Source organism: Squalius cephalus, assembly GCF_949319135.1.
Source record: "Squalius cephalus genome assembly, chromosome: 16".
NCBI classification, from domain to species: Eukaryota; Metazoa; Chordata; class Actinopteri; order Cypriniformes; family Leuciscidae; genus Squalius; species Squalius cephalus.
This window is the reverse complement of record NC_137137.1, coordinates 29,117,714-29,144,124: the sequence shown is the minus strand read 5'-3', so window position 1 is coordinate 29,144,124 and position 26,411 is coordinate 29,117,714. Positions and strand designations below refer to the sequence as shown.

General features: G+C 37.6%; 1 protein-coding gene across 1 annotated transcript in view; it reads right to left on the bottom strand.

The window, feature by feature from the left end:
- Nucleotides 1-847: 847 nt before the first annotated feature.
- LOC307174116 (uncharacterized protein) overlaps nucleotides 848-26,411 on the bottom strand; it is a 31,213-nt gene continuing 5,649 nt past the window's right edge. Inside the window, exons 7-23 of the mRNA XM_079897810.1 lie at nucleotides 24,914-25,092; nucleotides 24,441-24,564; nucleotides 24,194-24,353; nucleotides 23,644-23,810; nucleotides 23,446-23,542; nucleotides 22,754-22,960; nucleotides 18,962-19,105; nucleotides 17,200-17,357; nucleotides 16,256-16,464; nucleotides 14,717-14,861; nucleotides 12,692-12,997; nucleotides 6,221-6,482; nucleotides 5,213-5,330; nucleotides 4,572-4,716; nucleotides 4,202-4,292; nucleotides 2,850-2,960; nucleotides 848-1,279 (exon numbers count right to left, since the gene is read on the bottom strand). Coding sequence (XP_079753936.1) covers nucleotides 1,229-1,279; nucleotides 2,850-2,960; nucleotides 4,202-4,292; nucleotides 4,572-4,716; nucleotides 5,213-5,330; nucleotides 6,221-6,482; nucleotides 12,692-12,997; nucleotides 14,717-14,861; nucleotides 16,256-16,464; nucleotides 17,200-17,357; nucleotides 18,962-19,105; nucleotides 22,754-22,960; nucleotides 23,446-23,542; nucleotides 23,644-23,810; nucleotides 24,194-24,353; nucleotides 24,441-24,564; nucleotides 24,914-25,092 — 2,674 coding nt within the window. The 3' untranslated portion in view covers nucleotides 848-1,228. The remainder of the gene's footprint in view (nucleotides 1,280-2,849; nucleotides 2,961-4,201; nucleotides 4,293-4,571; nucleotides 4,717-5,212; nucleotides 5,331-6,220; nucleotides 6,483-12,691; nucleotides 12,998-14,716; nucleotides 14,862-16,255; nucleotides 16,465-17,199; nucleotides 17,358-18,961; nucleotides 19,106-22,753; nucleotides 22,961-23,445; nucleotides 23,543-23,643; nucleotides 23,811-24,193; nucleotides 24,354-24,440; nucleotides 24,565-24,913; nucleotides 25,093-26,411) is intronic.

Sequence of the window (26,411 nt, the reverse complement as noted above, 5' to 3'; positions counted from 1 at the left end):
AGCCGGTGCCTACTCGCGAACCAGTTCTTTGTGTTTCGACAGCCAAAGAACCGGTTCTCGGCCAGGGAAATTGGTTCCAAAGTGGCACCAACTCTTTGCTGGACTAGAACCGTTCTTTTACCACGTCATGCTTACGTCGGGGGCTGGGGGCGGGGTTATTGACGAACTTCTTCTCGAACGTAACCTCCGTCTATAGTAATCCAGAAGAGCAGCACAAATGTGTTCTAAACGTCTTCTTCTGACCCCAATATAGCATCGCAAAGCCAGGAGAAACATTTGCAGAAAGACGATGTAGTCCAACATTGTAACTGTTATGCTTGAAGTTGGGAAAGCTAAGACATATGGTAACGTACACAGTGACGTAACGACGTCGTTTGCTGGGCTCTCTAGTCAGTGGAAAAACAAACAGGTTCTGAGAAGGTTCGCAAGTTGAACCAACTTTGAACCAGCACCAGTTCCGAACCAGTTCTTTTTTGGTGGAAAAGGGGTATCTTTGTAAGTTGATGAGTTGATTTATGATGAGTTGATATCACGTTTTAATATGCTCACGTTCATAGAAAAATTGAGATGGGTGCGGAGGCTTTTTAGGTCGGGTAGAATCTGCGATCTTTGACCCAGTTTGTTCGCTGGCTTCCATGGCTGCAATATGCTGTTTTTCGGCCAACTGGCAACCTGTGGTGGTGACATACTATTGGGTAAATTGGCAGCGTGCGATATCACATGGAACGCACATTTCAATGTAAAATAACTGGCTGTAGAATTGTGTTTTTCAGAGAAAAGAGTCTGTGAACTCAGCATGTTTCCTAAATATCTGCAAACATATTATGGTATTTTTTTTTTTTTTTTTGCTTTAGTACAGTCAAAAACTTACATACAACACCTTTAATGCACTTCAGTTATCCGGAAGTAGTGCATATACTTAAAGTCCCCCTATAGTCAATCATTTTATCCCTTAAAACTCATCTTTGATCACTAAAATTACATATTTAACAGTTTTTTCCTTAAAAAAAAAAAAAAAAAAAAATTGATATACATAATTTTTATATGGATATATATACCTCCACTCACTGACACCGGCTCAGAGATCCACTTGTTCATGATCACATTAAACTGTTACTGAATTATTTTGGAGGTGTTGTGGTGATGTCTGGAGTTACTGCAGTCTGCTATGATCTGTACTGGCTGGTTTCCATCTTTTAATACTCTGCTTGTAAACAAACAGAACTGGTTAGGGCTCAAAGGCTGATCCATGGGCTCGCTGCCACCACACTTGCAACACCTACCAATAAAACAGAGTAGGAAAAAAAAACATTATTATCAATCCGAGTTGTTTGTATGGGTTAATCTTAGGGAATGGTGTCATTTGTGTGCCATGTGTTCCCTTCACTGATATACTTAACAGAATACTGAATTTAATTACATTATTATGTAAGTCTTACTTGTTCGTTTTTCATCACCCAATTTTCATGCATCCATAAATCACATTATATTTTAATGGCCTAAATGTTGCTTTAGTTAAAATATCATACTTTTACTATGTATATTAAGCATGCTTTTAAAAAAGAGCATGCTTTATGGAAATAATATTCTTTAAAAGGATTTAATTAAAGATGATCTAAATGTAATGTTTTCAGGCACTTAATTGCAAGTTATTTGCAATTTTAATTTATATTAAATGCAATAAGTAGGCTAAGGCACTCTCAAGTTTGACTAAAGTAGGTTTAAAAGTATATTGTCTTTTAAATTTGGTTAAAGTGTACTACCAACTGTATTGACAAGCATTTATTGTAACTTAAATAAACCTGAATGACATTTCTATTGAAACTTGTATATCAAGTACTTAAATGTGTTTGTAATTACACATTTGTAATGCTAAAGTTGCAATTTAGTACAACTTTAAATGTAATTTTGAACAGTACACTATGGTTAAAATTAAGTACTTACATGTTGCTTTAGTATGTTAGTCAACACATCAAAATAAGTGTACTTCTTTGAAGCATGACAAAAAGATTATTAAAATACAATGATTTAAAATGTACTTTAAGGACTTTCAATTGACATTGACATTATTGACATTATTGCAAAGTGCACTTTTTAAAAGTGTACATGAATTGAATTGAATTGAATTTTTTATTAAAGTGTCTTGCACTTACGTGCCCAGCCCAAATAGGCTTAAAAGACACTATTGACATAAAACAGACATAACATAGAAAGATGACCATCATACAAAGTACATAGGAAGATGACCATCATACAGAGTTAATTACCATCATTTTCACAATATAAACAAACAAAACACTGTCAATTTAGGTCAGGATATAAATTCCTTTGCCTAAGTTTCCACGCCTTTTCCACATATCTAGCCAAACTATAAATTGTACATGTATATGTACATATGTAAATGTATATATGCGTTTTACAAAACAATCATGAAAGGCCACTCTCTTTAAGTACACTTCAGTGGTCTTTTATTTCAGGATCTAAGTACAGTTCTCAAAAATATACATATTTTTAAGATTTAAAGTACACTACTTGTGGATATTCAATACAGTTAAACACACTTCTTTTTCTCAAGGGAGCCTTAAAAGATAAGCTCTGCATTGAGTCTCTATGACCCATTTCTCCATCTAAAAGCTCAAATTTTGCTCCACATCGCTACACACTGATAAGACGGTGTGAACGATAAGGGTGAAAGTCAATGTTTATGAGTTTATTCATAGACACACTGGGTTGATTAAGCACAGACCAGATTACAGTGACCTATTAGAGATACTAAGTGTATAGTGACCCTGTTTATCTTGGGCAAATATGGTGAGATTTCAAAGAGTTGTGGACTGTGTCTGCTTTACCTGGGCCAATAGCATGTTGTTAAAGTTGGCTGAGTGATCAGCAGACACTCTATTCCTGATGTGTCTCTTTCTCCAGGTAAGCCAGGCTTTTTGCAGCACAGAGCGCTCATACTGCACCATAAAGACAAGGATAAAGTAAAAAAAAAAAAATCTTTGTCATGGTAATGTTCTCAAAATACAGTAAAAACAAAGAGACTCTGGTTGTTAGTGGCTTGTGTTCTTGCTAGTTGCTTGCAGGGGCTTGTGGGCCCTGGGCAAGAAAATGGGCCCCACCAATACTGACAATATTAGAACTAGCCACTACAAACGTGACAATTGCACTGAAAAATAAATCACTAAAACTAAGCACACTGTACATAGTTTGTTGACAAGTAACATGCCCAATTTTTTCAACATTAAGTTAAAATGTAAAATGCTGCAGGGATGGCGTATGTTTAGGCCAAATCCCTGCTAATGAGTTAGCATTTTAGCATCTCCGGTTTCTAGCATTTTAGCATCTCCGGTTTCTGGCATTTTAGCCTTTTTTATGGGTTTTCGGTTAAATGTCTAAAATACTAACAGAAGCTCAAGATATTTTCACATTTATCCTATGATATAACACATCAGCAAAAAGCTTTAAAAACGTTTTTACTTCGCTTGAAAAAGGTGGTTGCTAACAAGTGGCTAAATGGGACTACAGAAGTTGTCATGGACGTTAAATATCATCACACCAAACAGGGAAACTCATCTACTCACAAGTCGCTTTCATAGTCTCACTGCAGCAAGGCTTTTTAGTCATTCTAAAAACGTCCCTCTTCAGGTTGAGGTAAATGCGTCTTTTGTGTGTTCATTTTTTACTGATTTTTAGCAATATTTCAAGATAAACACCTTCTGATCTGAAGCAACTTACATTTACTTGATTATCCATGCATCTTTTTTTTTTTTTTAAATCATGTTAAAATTATGTCAAATGTAAAAATTCAAATGATACATCAGACTTTTAATACATGATTAACTAACTTTATTTTTCTATGTACATTTCTGAAATGCACTTTCTGTAAAGCTGCTTTGAAACAATATGTATTGTGAAAAGCGCTATACAAATAAATTGGAATTGAATTGAATTGAATTTAACTTTTTAGGAATCTCGCAATCACATTTTATTGCATTATATGTGATATGCCATACGCAACATGAATAAATTATAGTTTTTTTGTCAGTTATTTGTTGTTTGGTGATTAAAAGTTGGGGCCCCAGACAGCCACCTGTGTCGCCTATAGGAAGGTCTGGCCCTGGTTGCTTGGCAGTTCAATAACAGACATATTTTGTCAAGCAATCATAATAATTAATGTTCATTCATGTTGATCACTTACTTGTTGTGTATACAGCAATGATGCTTCAGTTTGGTTTTTCCAACAGGTCCAGTACAGATGGATCAGTCCATGGACTCTTCTCTCCACAGCTCTGATATGGCTCATGAAAATATCACTAATTATTAGCCAGATACTAATTACCAATATTCAAAAACAGTCACAGCTCATTTCTCAAACAATACAAACAGAAAACGCTTTGTTTGTCTTCACACTATGTTTCACAATCTAGCTCTAAATGTATCATATTACTGTGGCAATCTTCTTGAGTTTTTAGGATTTTGTGTAGCCAATGTGAATTTGTTATTGTTGTGTGTGCGCTAGTATGAGTCTGTTTTATTTATCTTTTACTTAAAACCAATATAGTTTTTACCTGTGTGAAAGCTGTGTCTGTCTGTGCTGGGAGGCTTTCTGGTATTGTTGGTACACTCTGACCCAATGATGGAAACTTCTAGATACTCCTCTTCCCTCTAGCCAGAGACTCACAGCCTCCCCCATCTGCCTCTGAGCTTTATGATCTGGTGGGGGAAAAGCATTTGGACACTTAAAATGTGTATATGTTATTGCATTAAATACAAAATATCAAACAAGAGCTACAGGAACTTTTCTCAGCACTAACTAATTTCTGTGTAATTTTTACAATGACTTTAGAGTTGTTTTGGTGATTTTTAGTGGCTATATGAAGTCAGTTTCACACAAACGTACAACCATAGGTGAAGTTCATCACATTAACTATAAACATCTTCCGCTACTATTTGACAACCACAAAGTGTCACAATATTTTTGATAAGTTAATCTATTGTTTGATGTCACATGGTTTGATATTGTGACATTCAGACATATTTAAGGGTGGCTTAATATTATTATATTATATATTGTAGTTCACATTATATTTGCATGAGGTGACTGACCCAAACAGCTTATTCAATCACCTGTATCACTTCTTTCCATAATTTCTATATTATTTAATAGTATCTGCAAGGCAAAGGTGTACAAATAGGCCTAGCAGTTTACCTTTGGCCCATAGTGACCATGTCCTTAGAGCTAACCGGGCTTCACTTCTTTCCTTCTTCACAAAAAACATATCTGCTACTTTCAACAAATCCCTGCTATGTGTCCAATGCTTGAACCACTGTAAAGAGAAGTAAATACACAACATTAAAATAAATGAAAGCACTTAATATTCAGCAATATCATTGATTTGACTGCACTGACACTATTGGATGAGAGCTGCATTGAGCTGGATGATGACATCACTGTTTTCTCCAGAGCTTCTTTATAGCTGAATTGAACTCATTCCATAATTGATGAACTTTACACGGATATTGAACCAAACTGAATCAACACTGAACTGATTTCAACTGAATAATGACACTATTGTCTATTTAGAGCTGCTTCACAGCAGAACTGAATTTAGTAAGCATCACTGCTCATTATTTCCCTGTTTATCACTGTAAAATTGCTTTGAATCAATCTGTATTGTATAAAGCACTATATAAATAAAGGTGTCTAGACTTGAATTTTCTGGATTATTTTTTATTTAAATAATAATAATAATAAATAAATTAATTTTAACTTCATTTTTAAAATATTTGTAATATAATTTAGAATTATTTTTAATTAGAGACCCTCTTTTTTGCATATGAATGCAATGAATGTTATTTTATTATAATTGATATACTATTATATTTTTTGTTATTATTTTAAATTAGATTTTATTTAATTTTTTTCATATTGATTTTTCTTTAATTTTTTTAGTTTGAGTTATTTTAGCACTTAAACTAAATGAAATTAAGAAAGCCTTGGCAACTAGCTAAAAAAAAAAAAAAAAATTTTTTTAACTTTTACATTTTATTTGAGTTAATATTAGCTTTATTTCAAGTGATGAAAAAAAGAATAATAAAATAAATAAATAGGTCAATACATTGCAATCTCCTAGACCTCATTTTTAAATTACATGAGATCAATCAGCCAAATGACTGATAAAATATAGAAAATGAGTTAAAGAACTGAAACTCAAACCTTGTGAAGTAATCTGTTGTTAAATGTTTGAATCGCTCTACATTCTGTGGCAGCGGCTCTCCAGCGATGAAAAGCTCTTCTCTGATAGATGATGAGCTGGCTCTCCATTGTACACTTCTTCTGCTGACCCTGGATCAGAGCTCTTCTCCACTGCATGAATACAGCCGCCAACACTCTCATCTCACTGCTGTACTGGAACCAGGCCTCTCTGTACCTCAGTCTTTGCTCTGATACTGTGTGTCTGGACCATGCCAGCAGAACCCTACATGGAGAACAAGTCCTGATAAAGCCAAAAATCTGGAATGTGCATACAAGTGCAATGCAAATGACAGCACATAAATGCTTTTCAGTGTTTTTATTATTATTTTGGGGGGCTTTTGCCGGTTTGTTGTGGCAGAGGTTGGTATCACATGCATTGTTTGCTACCAGGTTTGTGTGTGTGTGTGTGTGTTTGTTTTCTCATCTGTAAACCAGCAGCTTTGACATTCTGCTAAATATTTCATTTTGTGTTTCATGGAAGAAAGAAAGTCATATGGGATTAAATAACATGAGGGTAAATGATGACAGAATATTCATTTTTGGGTGAACTACCTCTTTAAGGCAAGACACTATATAGACTAAATCCGTTTTGTTTTTAAATGCACTGGTTATTTTGAGATTTTGGGATATTTTGCTTCCATAAGCCTTCTTTCAGAGCCAGGAATCTCCACTTATGTAGCACTTACATACACTAAACTTTTCAGTTTCATTCCCATCTATATTCTGACGTTTTTTTACAGAGGGGTTTGTTCACATAACATTACTAATAAAATGGTGATTTTTTTTTCTTCTGGCTCTTGACAGTATTTTCCAGATTTCCAAAACCCTGTCTTAGTGGAGTGGCTAAGTGCTTATGTTTGGCAGAATCGTTCAGTTTATGATACAAGCGTGAAAATTGGCATGAGCAGTCTCCATGGGTCACTTGACAAGAAAATTGTCCGAGCCACTTGAAATTTCAAGATGGCGGCCATTTTTCAAGATGGCCTTGCTCCACTAAGGTGGTGGCCATCTTGAAAAATGGCCGCCATCTTGAAATTTCAAGTAGCTGTGGGTGGCTTATTGTCTAGTGACCATCAGAGACTGCTCATGCCAATTTTCATGTTTGTATCACCAAATAAACCACTATATCACTTAACCAAAGAGTATAGAAGTAACAAGAGGTGAAACTCCGTTGCAGTTTTGACAACAGCCACTAGGTGGCGCTTCGGTAGCGCGGCCGCCATTTTTGACTGAACCAACGGCTTTACCGTTAGCACAACTACTGTACAGCATTAACATTATGTCTGGAAATAATTGGAAACAAAGAAAAAAACAGTGTTCTGCCATCAACTGCAACAACTACCAGTGTACAACCAATCAACTAGCATTTCATAGATTCCCTAAAGATCCAGAGAGGTAAAGTAGAAAAGGTTTTATTAACTTTAAAGTGAGCTAACGTCAACGATAACAGGTGCTGTAACGTTAATGTAAGCTATCCCATAACCGCAGTAACAGTTTGCTAATGTTATGCATTTGGTCGACATTGTCAAGACTCGAAATGGGCTTTTTAAATCGCATACTTTCAGAGATATATGAACACCTAACCTGGCAAATGACCGCTTTATTAATTCATTGTTATCACTAAATTAACCCTTTAACTGTCACCTTTTTTTTCGCATAAACATGAAAATCACTATCCAAACTTAAATGATTGTAACGTTAATTCAAGAATGCTTTGGAATTTAGACCTATGGTTGGTCTTGTTTTAATTTGTCAGATTATTGTTGAAGTGAAATAAATTATGAAAGTGAAACAGAAAAAAGTTATATAAGTTTGAGTTTATTAAAATGTACAAATTTAAAAATATAATTATTTATATTTTATATAAAATATATATATTATAAAATATATTTTACTTTAGAACTGCAAGAAAATGAAAGCAAAAAATCTGAACAAGTTGTGTTCCACATTTTAGGTTGATATGTTGATATCTCGCTTCCTCACCCTTTCTGCCGTGTGCTCTAACATTACACGGTTTGGAGCTGCGAGCTCTTGCTCGCTCGCTCTAGATTCCGGGTGATTTTAGCTAATTCGCGGGCATCAGGGAGCCGCTATCAATATGCGGGAGACTCCCGGATCTTCCGGGAGACATGGGATGACTGCTCTAGAGATATTAAAAACTAGAAACTACTTTTTAGTTCATTTAACCGCTTTTGAATTTGAACCGGTATCGTTCAATCCTATGACAGCTGTGTTGCGTTCAGTCCAAGATGGCGGAGCTGCAGCTCTGCGCATGGGGGAGTTTGTTGCAATGGAACGTTCTATTGAGTTTCGCCTCTTGTTACTTCTATACTCTTTGACTTAACTGCTCCACTAAGGTGTCGGCCAGCTTGAAAAATGGCCGCCATCTTGAAATTTCAAGTAGCTGTGGGTGGCTTATTGTCTAGTGACCATCAGAGACTGCTCATGCCAATTTTCATGCTTGTATCACCAAATAAACCACTATATCACTTAACTCAGCGTTTCTCAAACTGTGGGGCGCGCCCCACTGGTGGGGAATAGAGACGTGACAGGTGGGGCGCGCCAAACGGGAGGAAATTTTCCTTTTTATGCCTTATATGGTAAGGTAAGATCAAATCTTCCGGAATCTGGAGCACGACCGCGCACTAGACTAGAGAGTGACTGCGCGGTGTGTGTGTGTTCAACACGTCATCTCAGTTTCATTTTTGTATTCATGGTTACAAATGAAATGTTTAACCTTTTATATCCGGTTTGGTCCCATATATAGGATTTTTTATTTCTGTGCCCCTGAGAGTACTGTCCCACATATGGGATTTAGAATGTTCAGTGACGTGACATCACTGCCAGATTCAAATTGTGCTTTCGCGCGTTGGTTGGCACTGAGCCAGAGACGGACGCGCTCAGTGCTGTCATATATCACAACTATGCAGTGTTTTCAACCTAATAATGTTTATTTTAGGTTTCAGCCATTTAAATACACATAAGCACTAGTAAAACAATACATTTGGAGTTTGTAAAATACACACTGATGTCTGTGTAAGCAGCAATAACAATCTATTCAAAATATAATTTACCGACGTGTGTTATTCACATCAGACAAACATAGTGGAAGTAACTATAAAGTTTACTCTATTCTTCTCGGAGTTCACCGGCCACTGTCTTGCATTTATTTCGGGAGAAACTGATGGCAGACAGGACTCTCTGAACTGCGTCGCAAAGAAACATTGCGGCGCCTATCTCACGTTATAGATCAAGATTATGCTATAAAGGTTTTTAAACGACCAAACACACTCACTTACAAATTTTTGAGAATCGGAATATCAGATAGTTGATGACATGGTAAGCAAGTTTGTGAATATTTTTAAATAAAAAAGGAAAAAGGAAATTAAGGTGATCTGTCATCCAGTATTGTGGTCGCGTCACATATGACGCGTCGCCATGGAAACATTAAGCGGGAATGTTCTAAAATAACAGTCGCCTTGAAAAAAACAATAACAAAACTAAAATAACAGTCGCCTTGAAAAAAACAATAACAAAACTAAAATAACAGTCGCCTTGAAAAAAACAATAACAAAACATGGATAAATTTGTGACACGGACCTCAAAAGTTGTCGAGCCAGCGCCAGCAGAGAGACACAAGCCAGACGGACCTAATCAACCAAAAAGCCAACCGAAAAGAAAATATGATGATGGGTATCTTGCTCTTGGATTCACGGCAGCGGTGGTGGGGGCAGAGGAGAGACCGATGTGTGTTCTGTGTCTTAAACCGCTAGCAGCAGATAGTATGAGACCCAACAAATTAAGACGACACCTAGAGACCACACACCCCAGTCACGTCAATAAGCCACTTGATTTCTTTCAAAGAAAACTTGCAGAATACCGTCAACAGGAGACTCGCATGGTAAAAGCTGCCTCAGTAAACAGTAAAGCACAGATGGCGTCATATAGAGTGGCATACAGAATTGCACAATCCAAAAAACCACACACAATCGCAGAGCAGCTCATTCTCCCCGCTGCGCTAGACATGGTGTCAATTATGCTCGACGAGACAAGCGCAGCAAAATTAAAAGCTATTCCCCTGTCAAACGACACAGTTGCAAGACGTATATGCAACATTTCAAGTGATCTTGAGGAACAACTCATAGAAAAATTAAAAGACAGTCGTTTTGCATTACAAGTGGACGAAGCTAATGACAGCAATAAAGACTGCTTGTTCATCTCCTACGTCCGCTTTGTGAATGGCGAGTCACTGTGCGAGGATTTGCTGTTTTGCAAATACATAAAAAATAGAGCCACAGCTGATGAGCTGTTTAAGATCATGGACAGTTACCTCAAAGAACACGGCCTTAAATGGGAAAATTGTGTGGGCTTTTGCTCTGATGGCGCACAGACCATGGCAGGGTCAAGAAACGGGCTGCAGGCACTAATAAAGAGGGTTGCGCCAGATGCGCACTGGACGCACTGTGTCATTCACAGGGAAGCGCTCGCGTCAAGGCAGCTCAGCCCTGAATTAAATGAGGTTTTGACAGAAGTAGTGAGCGTGGTAAATTTTATCAAAACCCGACCCCTGAAAGCGCGACTGTTCTCCGCACTTTGTGAAGAAATGGGAGCTGATCACACATCTGTGCTGTTTCACAGTGAAGCAAGGTGGCTCTCCCGTGGCAAAGTGCTGTCGCGCGTCTTTGAGCTCAGGGCAGAGATTCGGATGTTCTTGGAGGAGGAGCGCATGTATGAGGCTGCAAGCAAATTCAGTGATGAAGAATTTCTGTTTAAACTGGCCTATCTCAGCGATATGTTTGGCAAGCTGAATGAATTAAATCTTCAGCTTCAAGGCAAAGACAAGCACATACCTCACCTGGCAGATAAGATCAATGCATTCAGCCGAAAGCTTGAGGTATGGGGCAGGCGCCTCGATCAGCAAAACATAGATGTCTTTGAGAACCTGAGTGAAGTTGCTGAAAACACTGATTCTGGAGCCACCACAGTTATCCCTTGTATTAAGCAGCACATCTCTTCCCTCAAAGAATTGTTTCAAAAATACTTCCCGAACAACAGTGCTCAGTATGCCTGGGTTATGGATCCATTCAATGCAGCAGGTTGGTATTTTGACATTTATTGAATATTATACTCATATACAGTATTATGCATTTTATTTATGTTATGCTACTTACTAACTGGAATAGACTGTTGTCAAACAGATTTCTTTGTGTTTATTATGCAATGACAAATAAAGTAAGCCTATTTATTTATATTCTGTCTGCAGCACCTGCTGATTTTGGGTCTGCTGAGGAGGACCAGTTTATTGATCTGACATCTGACTCCACCCTGAGGCTCAGGTTTAAAGCTCAGAATCTTAGTGAATTCTGGTTTGGAGTGGAGAGGGAGTATCCACTCATCGGGCAGAGAGCTGTGTGCATTCTTCTTCCCTTTGCCACATCATATCTCTGTGAGATGGGCTTTTCAGCTGTTGCTTCGCTGAAAACGAAGTACAGATCTCAGCTGAACATTGAGCATGACTTGAGAGTTGCAGTATCAAGCCTGCAACCCCGCTTTGAGAAATTGTGCAATGCAAAACAGGCCCATTGCAGCCACTAATGCAGGGATAACCTGCCCGAATGGATTTCTCTTCTTTTCTTTTTTTTTTTTTTTTACAGATTGCAAAGTGGCAATTTTATATCTTTTCTATTTTTGAAATTAGTAACATTTTTGACACAGCTGCACTTTTATTTTCTCTATTTTTTTAATTTCATGCAAGTTATGATGACACAGCTGCACTTTTATTTTCTTTATTTTTGAACTTTCTGTTATTTCATGTATATAGTTTGTATTTTAGATACAACTTGTTACTCTGATACTACTTGTTCAATAAATTGGAACATGTTAAGCTTGTTGCGCATTTTATTAGCATTGTGTTGGGGCGATGGGGGTAGGTGGGGCTTTAAAATTCCCCCTTGTCTAAAGTGGGGAATGACCAAAAAAGTTTGAGAACCACTGACTTAACTGCTCCACTAAGGTGTCGGCCATATTGAAAAATGAAAAATCTTGAAATTTCAAGTGGCTCGGAAAATTTTCTTGTCAAGTGACCCATGGAGACTGCTCATGACTGCTCATGCCATTTTCACGCTTGTATCATAAACTGAACGATTATATCACTTAGCCGCTCCACTATCTGTAAAACCTTCAACTTAATTTGTCAACAAAATGGAAGAAGATTTTTTTACCTGGCTTTATACAACGTTCTAGAAATGTATGAAAATTAGTGCATATTTATCTAGATAATGCCTCACTTGCATATTTAAACATAACATTTCAGAAAACTTGTAATACAAAACCATTTTGCAATTCTTAAATTAAGTAATCAAAAGGCGGAAGTATGGTAATATCTATTAATTACATTTTTTACTGTGTTCACCTGTGGTGTCCCAATCTCACCTCCTCTGCTGTCTCTGTGTACAGTGTTCTCTGCTCCTGACACTCTGTCTGTAAGCTGCTTTCCAACTCAGGAACATGTTCTTCATCGTCAGCGTGATGTTTCTCCGCTTTCTGGCTCGTGAGATGTGCTGTCTCCACCGATGCATCACCAGTTGAGCCCTCTTCCTCTCAACAAGTCGCTCTTTGAGCTGCCACAGACAGAAAGCTCTCTGCTGTATTCTCTGCGTCCTGACCTCCTCCAGTTCTCTGCTTATGCACAGCAGCTCTGACTGATGCCTGAACTCATGAAGCCACCGAGAGAAATATCTGGAGGTAGAATAGAACAGAATCTTGAATGACTTCACCATAGAATGTTTTTTATTGAAGGTTTTTAGCAGCACTTAATAATGTTTGCGCTTATATTGGCATAATCAACCTCGATAGTTCAATTCAGCTATTGGGGAAAAACAACTTCCCCCAAAAATCCCCATCAAAATGGTTAATTTATTTGTTTATTTATTTACTTCTTATGTGCTTATTTACTTCTTTACTGACATTCAGTCCCAAAACATTTGGCTATTATTATTATTATTATTATTATAGATAATAATAAACATACGGTGTTGGTTTTGGTTGTTTGTGTTCAGAGATTCTTAGCTTGAAGATTATTTTGTTCTGTTTTTCTTGGTTTTTCATTTCCTGTTTAGTTCTTGTTTTCTTGGTTGTCGTGGTTTCTAAGTATGTTCTCATTTGTTCCCTTAGTTACTGATTATGTTCACCACCTGTTTCTTGTTCAGTTCTCTTTGTCTTGTCTATTTAGGGTATATTTACACATCAACGATGTACTAAAAACTGAAAAAGTTTGTCCATTGTTTTTTTCGTGTACAGAAGACACTGTTGTCAAACGATCACCGTTCCCACGAAAACGATTAAAAACGCTGTATTATTCATGCCAGGCCAGTGGTTGGCGATGTCACTTTGTAAAGAAACACTACGCGCCTATAGACTAAACACATAATATACATGAGCATGATTTCACAAATGTGCTTTTTTGTAGTTTACACTGAGAAATGAATGTATTTGGTTTCAAAAACTTGCACTTTAAACCGTTTTGAAACGTTTGCTTTTTCAGGCCCTCAAAATGCCGTTGTCGTGCAAATGAAAGGCCAAAACGCATAAACAGTTTTCAGTTTTTAGAAAGTGGTGTCGCGTAAACACCCCCTTAAACCCTCAGTTTGGTTCTCTCTTTGTTTTGTGTCATCTTTGTTTTACAAAGCTGTCACATTCCTTGAGTCTGAATTATCTCCTTTGTTTCTGTGTAAAATAAAGTAATATTGCTACAAATAGATCTCCTGCTCTTCATCTCCTCTGACCTGTTGTGACACATTCTTGAGTAAATCCAATGGAGTACATTTGGATAATAGTCACTCATTATTGGTTTATATATATCTTATGCCGACCAATTCTGCATTTACAGTATTTGATCTGAAAAAAGTACAGTAAGAACAGTAATATTGTGAAATACAATTAATTTTTTAAATAACTGTTTTCTATTCTAATGTGTTTTAAAATGTAATTTATTCCTGTGATCAAAGCTGAATTTTTAGCATCATTACTCGGTCTTCAGTGTCACATGATCCTTCAGAAATCATTCTAATATGCTAATTTGCTGCTCAACAAATATTTCTTATTATTATCAATGTTGAAAACAGTTGTGCTGCTTACTTTTTATTAATTCATTTATTTTTGAAAACTAGGATACTTTTTTCAGGATTCATTGATGAATAGAAAGTATGTATACAGTATCACACTCATAGCCGTATACGTATATATACAGTCGTGCTCAGAATTAATCATACCCCTGGTAAATATTATCAAAAATGGCTGTAAAAAATAAATCTGCATCGTTTATCCTTTTGATCTTTCATTCAAAAAATTGGCAAAAATCTAACCTTTTATTGAAGTAAAAGAATTGAAAGTGGGGGGGGGGGGGGATCACATTATGAAATAAATGTTTTTCTCCAAAACACGTTTCTCCACACACACCTGTGTTTTAAGACTCTTTGGTGATAATGCTGAGATCTTCTGAAATATTTCTCTGCCTGGCTCCACATGAGAAATGTTCTTCTCTTCATGACAGTCTTCCTCCTCTCATCATACTCACACAGAAGAGCCTGTCGATGGGCCCTATCTAAATCACAAGAACATACATGTGCTTTTATTGGTTTATTAATAGTTATTTGTTATGTTATAATGCATAAACTCAATATACTGCAATATTGCATTGCAATGTTCATTATAAGGCAATATGTATACTTTTTTGCATTATATGTAAGGGTTAATGCCCGACGAGGTGTCCATTGTCAGGTATTAATGGACGACGGCGAGGCGTGAACGAAGTCCATTAATACCTGACAATGGACACCTCGAAGGGCATTAACCCGCTTATACCATGGTCACTTGCCAAATAACACATTTTTTAAACATTAGTTTATATTTTAATTAGTTTTACAATCGAAATCTAAAGTTTTTACAAACAACAACTTGGTTTCGGAGATATTTATAGTCCACTCAGCTCGTAGAACCCTTCAGTTTGGTTTGGATACAATAAATTGTAAATGGATACTTTGACTGCCTTTTGCTATGGATACTCACAGCTGATGTAGCCAGCGCATTTATTTATTAATTTCGAACGGTAAACAGTCAGTTTCACCAGAACTCCTTTACTAGGTGTCCTCTATCACTTTTTAATGGACACCCTGCAGCCAATCAGAATCGAGTATTCACCCAGACCATGGTATAAATACATATTAAATATATCCAGGCCTTTTAAGGGAAATGTTTAAAGGGGTGGTATAATGCCCTTTTCACAAGATGTAAAATAAGTCTTTGATGTCCCCAGAGTGTGTGTGTGAAGTTTTAGCTCAAAATACCCCACAGATATTTTTATATAGCATGTTAAAGTTGTCACTTTTTGGGGGTAAGCAAAAACGCACCGTTTTTGTGTCTGTCCCTTTAAATGCAAATGAGCTTCTGCTCCCAGCACAGGGGGCGGAGCTTCAAGAGTTTGTGTCCTTTTACCTCACACAGACATGCACTGAAAATTTCAATGTTTATGTTCAAACCTAGGTCAGACAATAATGGAGAGACTCAAGAAGAAGTGACAACATGTAGAATGCAACAGGACATTTCTGAATGGTGTTTATGTGTAGTATCTTTTCTAGTCATTGATTAGCATATTCTGTCATGATAATCTATTAATCGAGTTCCTGGGGGCGGGTTTATGTAAATTTTAGGGTTTGTGATGTCACTAACCCGGGAGGAATGTCCTGTAGTCCCTACCAGCCGTTTGTTGTAGTCCTTAAAAAGCAATTTCTTTAAAAGCAAATATCTCCCTTTGCTTTGAACTTTGAGCGTTGTAACTTTGCAGATGTTGTTTATACTCATACAGCAACATTACAAACTAACTAAAGTTAGAAAAGTGAAATCATAATCAACCACCTCTTTAAACTACAGTATAACAGAAAAGCAAGAAAAAATTCAATGATACAAATATGGCTTAATTCAATGATGATTTTGACTCACAGTTTTCATGTTTTCTCCACTGTTGTAAGATGACTTTGACTCTTAGGTGGAGTCTGTGTTGTAGAATGCTGTTGGCGAGCCGCTGCTGAGCACAGATGATTCTCCACTGACAGAAACAGACACGTAAGAGTCTGTTGTGTGAAAAGAACAGAGCGGATGCCTGCCTCTGCTTGCAGACCTGCACACACCTCAACCATGCCCAAAACACTCTTAAACATACAGAAACAGACACACACCAACACACACTATCATTAACATGCACTTCACATTGAGTTTCACATCATGTTCCATGTTGCAGATAGATAAAACTAAGCAAAATATATAATATAAGGTTAAGACAAGTGGTTGATCATTTCAATGACCAATGTATTTATTAATAATATATTAATAAATAATAACAATAATAATATAAACACTTGTTTAGTATATCATTAACACACTAATGTAGTTTTTGTTAATATTTTGAATTATCTTTTATTTTTTTACATTTTGTTCTCATTTTTATTTCAGATAAAGTTGTAATAATTACGTTGTTTTGTCATTTTTATTAGTTTAAAAAAATATATGTCTATATAATGTTTATTAAGTTTTAAATTATTTACTTTTAGTTATTGTAGTACTTCAACTAAACGAAAATGGGAAATGTTGCCTTTTTTTACTGCTTTAGTTGTAGTAAACAATAACCCTGCTTGTTTTATACAATATTTACTGAAATTTCCCTATTAAACTATTTTCATATTTTTATACTTTTTTTTTTTATACAGCCATGGTTGTTGATATTGTAAAAGTAAAATATTGGTTGATTAATCAGTCTGATCACCAATATGTGCAATGGTAGTGGTGCATAAATTAAACACAACTGCTTTAAAACATGATAGTGACATCTGATAACCACCATAAAACAGCCAAAAATACATTCAGGCTGTCACAGATATGACGTGTACCTGTTCTGTAATGTGCGAATATAAACGGCTTTGGCAGTCTGCTGCTGGCTTACACATGTCACCCATGTGGAGAAGCTCAAGTTCAGTCTGTGTCTCTCTGCTTTGCTCTCCATCTGTTCAACAGCACACGTCTGCTGCTCACAGTGCGGCCCCGCGGCCTATAACATGCATACAAGATTTAAATATGATTTATCAACATTCACAACTCATTTTACTTCTCTAATATTGACAAAAGACAGGTTGTTAGAATGATTTAAGCTAAAGAAACAAAATGTATCTGATATTTTTTAGCCAAATTTTGTTTCTAATTTGAGAAATATTTCTTAAAATGTAATCTATCATTAATTTGAATCAATCATTCCCCATTCAAGTAGATGAGCTGTGTACCTATACAGAAAATAAGCCTGGGCCCATTATCATTGTGGCCATCAAGTGAACTAATATTCCTCAAAGGGACTTGAATAAGAACATGTAGTAATGCTGCCATCACATGCTATGAGAATTATCATAAATACAAGTTTCCTAGTTAAAAATTGGACATGAACCTCTCAATTTGTATTTACCACTGGGGAACTCTGGGATAATTTTGATATGAAAGTTCCTGAGTTGGGCATGCCATAAAACATGGCGGAGGGGAGAACGATTGCTACTGTGACTGGTATTTTTTATTAGTTTTTTTCCACAACAGCTACATCGTCCTTGTCTTGTCATTAAAGTAGTGCATATTTACATGAATATGAATAAACATTTGAAGCATACTGTATGTTCTATACACCCTGAAAATAGCCTGTATTTGACCGAAATTCCAGAATTGTTAGCAAGCTGACTATCTAGATAGCACGGTCAATGTTTATATGGTTGTCAATTAACGGGACGCAAAATATCATTTTGGCTTAAATAAGATTCTCAATAAATAGGCAAGAATAAACCTGGTGTCCTCCATGATTCCTGTTCTTTCTGACAACAAAGCTCGTAATCACAATTTCAGAAGTGGGAAGTAGGACATTTTCCGATAGCATGTGAAAGCAGCACATGGAAGTAAAAAGGGTCCATTGTGAGTAATAATGGTACATTTTTACATGGTAAAACAATGGTAAAACAATGAAAAATCAAATCAAATTTCTTGTTATACATACATATTATTTACCCCTTCAACAAGTTTGTTTCTTTTAAAGAACTGGTGTTCCCACGGTTTTGGAAAATCGGGATATATGAGGTAGCCAATATCTATTATTTTTGTAATAGTACATTTATTTTTGCTACTTAGCTTTTTGCTGCTATTTTCTTTACTAAACATGCTGAAAGAGTTGTTTGAATCTTTTCAATAGTTTTTTTGTAGAAAACTTTGGTAAAAATACCAATATAAAATACCAATAATATAAAGAGGACAATGAAAAGGACAAAAAGATTGATGTTCTTGTGTTTTTAAGTGTTTAGTCAGAGATAGAATAGCTTTTGAATGCACATATTATGATCTTATTGATAACATAGAAGGTTTTAAAGAGAAGCTAAAATGGAAAAAAAAAAATCCATTATTGGAGAATTGTTTATAGTGTTTTATATTGATTATTAAAAAATAAAAAAAAATAAAAATTATATATTTTTTCTTTCTCAGGGCCTGGGGTACAAAAGGTTGAGAACCACTGCTTTAAATATAAAAGGAAATAAAATAAGAATCCTCCCAATGCTGATTTTCTGACTATATTGATATTTAGAGTAACTAGGGCAGATTCATAACATACATTTTTTATTTTATTTTTACCATTCTGGTCCATGTACAGAAGCAGTGTCTGAGTAGATTGGTGTCATGGGTAAGCGTTGCGTGCTGTTCCAACATGCGTTTCCTGCATCTCTGCCAAACCATTATTTTCCATTGAATGACAGTGTGAAAAATCACCCTCCTCTCCTGTTAAAAAAAAATGTGTACAAAAATCCACAAAACTACTTTTCTCATTGCTCATCAACATAGTTTAATACTTAGTTCACCCAAAATTAAAATTGTTCATTTTGTACCAAACCCAAATTACTTTTCTCTTCCGTGCAAAAGGTGTTTTTGTATGATACATTTAAAGAGGATGGAAACTGGGGCTGTTAAGTTCAAACTATATTAAAAACATCATACACGTATCATAAAAGTAGGCTATATGACTCATAAGTTAAATTTTTATTCTTCTGATGTCATACAATATAGCTTTGTGTCAGGGACAAGTCAAATGGTTATTGTTAAAATCTTTTCCTCCACTGCTTCACATATCATTTTTTATTTTCACAATCAAATATAGCATGTTAAGACGAGTTGCACAAAGCTATTGTATGGCTTCTGAAGACGTCAAATATATGTATGGACCACTTTATATTATATACATATCAGTTTTGGATCTTGACACCTTTTTCCGGTCACTGCATGAAAAAGAACCAAGACTATATATTGCATAATATCCACTTTGGTTTACACAGAAGAAAGACAGTTATACATAATTGGAACAACATGGAGGTTACTAAATATTTACGGAACACTCATTTTTGGGTGAACTATTTTAGATATATTAACTATGGCTTTGGCTTAAAGAAAACGTCTCAGGATACATATGTAACCATGGTTCCCTAAGAACGAGACGTGGAGTTCTGGAGTTGACGCTATGGGAAACGCCCTCAGCGTCACTGGTGTTTGAACATGTTCCAAACATGTAATTTTATTGGCTGACGGCAGTCTATGAAATCATGAGCAGAGTGCCCATGAGTATAAGAGGGTGCCTGCAAAATACGTCATCTACTCTTTTGTCTGAAGGAGACGTGCAGGCAACCCGTGGCAATCCATAGTGGGCATAGAATAGATTGACTCTACAGATCATCTAGCTGGAGTCAAGGGCTTCAACCCCCAGGGCACAAATGTGACTCATAGCCTGCTTAATGGAGCCACTCCCTCAGCTCAATTTCTCTTATAGCATGAGAAGGTATATCAGCTTCTGTGCTCTATTGCAAGGCAGTCCTGGCCTTTACAACCTTAAGTGCACCAAGAGCAAACAAAAGCTCTAATAATTGCTAGTTATGTCAATGCTTAAAGCGGCTAGGGAGTAGTTTACCAAACAGAGTCCTCAACTACAATCTTCGGTCTACCACTACTTCCAAGGTTGGGAATATAACCCTCTCTTCATCAGAAAGAATTAAAACAAGAGGGACATAGTGCAAAGGCTCTTGCCATCTCAACTCAACCTATAGGGAAACTGCAGGGGAGCTTAGGCTCTACAGTCACAGGGGAGAGCAAAGATTTTCTCCAGGAGAGTCCCCTATACTCAAGAAGGAGGGAAATGAAGCAAGGCATAATGCAGTGTGCCCAGTACTCCTCATTACATAGACTCTAGACCCAAGGAATTTGAAGGGGAGTTTGCCCTTACTTAACGACAACAATGCAACTGGGGAAGAGCAGCTCATACAGTACCATGCCTTGAGTAAAGGTACAGCTACAGCTAGCGCCTCAAGTCTATTTGGTACCAGGCCATAGTATGTGACAGATAACAAGGAGGGACACCCTCAGGCAAACTTCCTCCTATCATTAGCATTGACCATAGTAGAGCATCCTGCCAAAGGGGAGTGATATCCCTACCTCATGGGTCCAACATTAATTGGAGAGGGGGTCAACGAAACAGAGGGAATCTCGAGAACTGTCCATAGTAGCTCCGTCCACCCTACTCTACCCTAAGGTGAATCTTAAGAGCAGATTAAGAAAAGGAGCCTGCCAAGTGCTAAAACCTTCGTAATGAACCTTCCAGGCAACAACCTTCACCTTATTGTTGCCCTTCAGGGGCACCCTAGTCCTTGCTCCTGCTTAGGAAAGGAAGGAGAATGAGAGCAGGGCATAATGCAGTGTGCCCACTAAATCTATCACCCAGACTCTAAGAAGAACAGCTGAACCCTGCCTTTAATAAAGGTACACAACATGTATTTCATTGCAGATAACAGGGAGGGGTGCCCACAAGCAAAACACCTCTACTCATTAGTACTGTCACCATGGCCGAACACCCATTCAAAGAGGAGCGATATCCCTGCTTCAGAACCCAACAATAGTTGGGGAGGGTGGTAATTGAAGCATGGTTCTATTCACCCTGCTCTACCTAAATGGTACTTAAAAGCAACTGTCACAAAGAGCAAGAAAGGCTGCTAAGAGCTGCTGTTCTTCCAAGAGGGAAGCCTACTTCTGTACTTTGCCAAAAAGGGAGGGAAATAAAGCAGGGCATAATGCAATGTGTCCAATAACCACCCTGCCGCAGGGGAGCTCAGTGCCTATTTAAAAAGTAGCGCACACCCCATTATAGCTATCAATTAGTTTTATTAGAGCACCTATCCAAGGGAAAGCAAAATCCCTACTTCAGAACGTAGTAATAGTTAGGGAGGTAGATAAAAACACATCCCGTTTACTCTATCCTAAGTAACATTAGAGCAGTTCCTTAAAGGTAGCATGCAAAATGCTGACTTCCCAAACCAGGCTACACAGGCTACAACCTTCAGGGCTGCTCCTAATACCAGACAAAGTACCTTCTTACGTGAAAGAGGTATGCAAGGACGAGGACATGCATTGGGCTATCCAGTGCACTGATTACCTCGGTTCAAACCTTTAGGAACCATTGGAAGCTTGCGCACCCTTGCTAAAGGCCCACTAGAAAGCGCTTGTCCAAACAACCACCAGTGACTTCCCATTTAAAGATATCTGAATCTGAATCTGAATTTCTCACGTGACCAGGCCAAATTTAAGGGCTGGTGGGAGGAGCAGATTCAACTGAAACATCAACATGTTCTTCCCCAAACACATTCAGTTCCTCAGAACTGGAGGTTGCCAGCAACATGTTTTCTGCTGGATCAGAGGAATCCACAGAGCCTCTGGATTGAGCAGATCGCTTGAACAAGCTTGAGGGGTCTGGAAAATACTAATAGTTACTGCTTCCCAAAACTCCTCAGCCAGTTCAACCTGCGAACCCCATGAGTGTAGACGCCGCACTGCCTCAGCAGCTGCAGGCCCTGACCCATGAGGCACATGCGATTGTCCCTCTCCCCTCGAAAAGATTGACAAACGTGAATGGAGCCTTCTTACTGTGAACCTGTCACAGTGCACATCCAGCTCCCTTGAGTGTCCTCGGGTGTAAGAAGGCGTATACACGGAGGAACACACTGTCGAAAACTCTTGCTCCCACTTGCCATTATTGTCCATGTGCTCATAAACAAACAGCTCCTGAAGACAAAAAAGCTGATGATGTATTTTGCAGGCGCCCTCTTATACTCATGGGTGCTCCGCTCATGACGTCATAGACTGTCGTCACCCAATTAAATTGGCGTGTTGCTGTGTACATGTGTTCAGACACCAGTGGGGTAGAAGGCATTCCCCATAGCTCCATGACGCAGTGTTGAAGTTCCACTTTGAAAGGGAACAATGTGTGAAAACATAAAACACCCATTTTTACCAGTGTGAAGCCATTTTTTCAAAGTTGGCATAGTTACTATGGAACAGCATTTCTGCCAGTGGACCAATATAAATGATTTTGTTGATTAATAATTAATTTACCCAGTGCCGGACAGCCCTGCAGTGTATTTGTGTATGAGCTCTCCACACCCTGAATGCCACAGCCAGGTCTTTACATCTCCTTCTTTTTCTACAGAGATCCCCCTGTAGTCTCATCTCTCTGTTAGTGTGCAGTAGACTCCTCCACTGGGAAAAAGGCAGACTCAGATCAGGATGCATCATTCTGCCGAGGGCTCTTAGTAGCACAACCTAAGGAAGAATGAAAAAGTAGCAGATTTAAATGAATAGAACTGACTGCTGAATTGACTCAGTTTGGTCCCATACTATTAATATTACAACAGCAGGAGCAAAGCTGACTCTGGATCAGAACCGTTATACTATGAAGTTTTAAATGTAAATTTACCACCAGAATGATCCAAAAACATGATTCATATTAAGGGATCCTGTAAAATGATTAACATTTCGGTGGAAAAATCAATACTCAAGTTATAACAAAGAATAAAAAGCAATAAAAATCTAAACTCCTAATATTAAACTGCAATTTAGTTTCTCAAGTAAATTTAGTGGTTTAGATAGCTTTAATGGTAAAGCTAAACCACCAAATAAATAAATATTGATAGATTTAATACAAAAAGAACATGTTAAATATCAAGGAAATATTATAAACATTTTTAAACAAGATTTATGTATAAACAATATAAATTGCAATTGATTGATTGATTGAACAATACCACCTTTGATCTGCAAAGTCTGCAGTGATCATAGGAGCCCCAGAAACAACTATAAGCCATTCTCTCATCTCCTGGGTCTTCATATTCCTCAGAGATTTTACTGTGGGGGAAAAAAAGAACCAATGTAGAATGGTCTTTAGTCTTTAATTTAAACTTTGTATTCAAATTATTGTAAAATTAAAATTGAATTTTGCAGCTAACCTGATAAATGACAGCAGAGATCTGTGCTCCTCTGATCCGGTCCATGACATATGGCTGTGCTGTGATTCTGTGGCCTGTAGAGGGCAGTGTAGCTCTCTGTGTGTCAACACACTTCGCTCCAAACTATCATCTTCTGCTGTGCAGTTTTTACATTCTACCAGAGAACCCTGATTGAATGATTAAACATTCACAATATCAAACATCACAATATGCTTATTGAGAATACAAAAATTATACTTTTCCAACTGATTACTTACAGCATGTTCCTTAGGAATTACTCAGCTAAAGAGCAAAACTTTTGACAAGAAGTCAATCACCTTTTTTGTCAACGATACTACAATATTAGCAGTACGGTGGTGCTTTTGAGACCTCCAGTCTGATTTACAAAGTCTTGGTCTAGGTTTTAAGAGCAAAACTTAGGTTTTAAAAGCTTAGATAGTTTGGAGAACAGTTCTGCTATGGTCTGGGTCTGCTAGCTGGAAAAATGCTAATTTAAACAAAACAAACAAAATCCACACAATGGGCAGCTTGCAAGCACTGAGTCTTGTACCTGAGGTACAGCAGTGGATACAGAGCAGGGTGATGGATGAAGATGAGCCAGTTTGGCTGTGAAGAGCAGAACTGCATCAGAGAAAACAGCCTGAGTGTGTCGGTACCACTCCAGAAGAACAGCCCGCTGAACAGCTCTATCTTGAGCTGATCTGTGAGATCTCAAAAAGAAATGTAAGAATTGAGCAGGGAAAGGTAGAGAGAGAAATATAGTTACAGAGAAAGAGAAAAAGAGGAGTTTAGCATACTGTGCCAACTGCTGTTTCACTAATATCTCTGTCCACTTATGAAAAATGTTGTGGAGTAGTAGCATGGATGATAGCTCTTGCGCTGAAAATTGTGTTTTCCATTTGAACACTTCCATCGTACAACCTAAAATCCAAACAGATTTTCAACATTGGTAATAATAAGAACTGTTTCTTGAGCATCAAATCAGCATATTAGGATGATCTCTGAAGAATCATTATCATGTAACATTGAAGACTGGAGTAATGGCTGGTGAATATTCAGTTTTTAAAATATATTCAAATTATTATTATTTTAAGTTGTAATAACAGATCACAATATTACTGTTTACTGTATTTGTATCAAATAAATGCAGCCTTGGTGAACATAAGAGGATTTCTTTCAAATCTAACCAACCTTAAACTTTTGAAAGATAGTGTATATCACATATAGCTTACATCTTAAACACATAATCATACTCGTAAAATTACCTAACCTGTGTTTTTCTGTCTTGTATGAAACTGGTGGATGAGGAAATCCTTTTGAAGACAGTGTAGCTGTAGAGATCTGCTCCACTGCTGTAAGCATGTCTTGAGTGTCAGAGCCTTTCTGTGATAACAGTAATGCAGAAGCGAAGCACTGCGCTGAACCAGTGATCTCCACGCTGATAAACACCTGCCATAAGCACACAGAGAATCAGTGCCACAACATCAATGAGTTTAGCAACACCCTATAAATAAACTAGAGCTCAAAAGTTTGGGGTAAGTACATTTTTGTTTTTCTGGTGGCCCTCTAAGACTATAACAAGTTCCCAGATGGCCTCAGCTGTCTGTTACCATGCAAGAAATGAGATACCAGGGGAATCTCCATCAATGTGAATGTGGCAAGCCGAAATAGCAGCCATGTAGCAGCCAAGGGCCAACCCTGCTGAAAGATGCTCCTGTAGGAACACAAGCAGTGAACCAACCAGGCAATTACCAATACAATTTCCTTGTAGAGGGAGTTCTAGCATTAAAAATGGCTTAAATGATCGTTGCGACGGAAGCGAATCAATCAAAACTAACTTTAGCTGGAAAATAACTTTATTAAAGAACCGCTATAAAATAATACCTTAAATTATACGTTTATCTCTGTAAAGCTGCTTTGAAACAATCTACATTGTTAACAGCGCTATATAAATGAAGATGACTTGACTTGACTTCAACAACCTAATTTGAGAGACCAGATTCTAGGAGCTGATCCTCCTCAAGCCTCTGTTATACTTTCCGCGACCGCGAGGGTCCGCGTGACGTAAAAATCGTCATCGGGGGTGCGCGCGGAGGCTCGTTGCGGACAGCCGCGTGCCTCCCATTTTTTGTGACCGCGCGGACAAAAGGGCGCGCGTTCATTAGGTTAAAACTGCGAAAGAGATGGAAATAACATTGACGCCGAATTTGAAAAAAACAGAAAATGTGTGCATGCTAGAAATAGAACCAATGCCTATTTTTCACGCAAGCCTGTTGGAAGCGTTTCCAGGCAAAATAGAATAGGAAAAGATGTTTATGTCATTTTGACACGAATACATATTAATAAATGTCATTTTGATGTTTGAAAGTGTCTAGGTTTTGACATAAATGCAAATATAAACTATAAATATAAAAAATATTATCGATTATACTGTCCAGACCGATCTACTGCGCATGCGTTGAACGCGTTCACCGTACAAGTAGTCCGCGTCCGAGCTGTCGTGTACCCGTCCAAACTGGAGTATAACAGAGGCTTCAGGGGCCAGACCCACCGGTTCCAAATCTCGGGTCGGGGGTGAAAGATCACTGCACCTGAGACAAAAAGTCCCTCCTGGTCAGAATCTCCCACGGAGAGCCTTCCAGGATAAACACTAGAGGCCCTATCATACACTCTGGCGCAATGCAGCGCCAGGCGCGACGCAAGTGTTTTTTTTGCTAGTTTCAGCCCGACGCAGTTATCATTTTCACGTCCTGCACCACTTTGTTTAA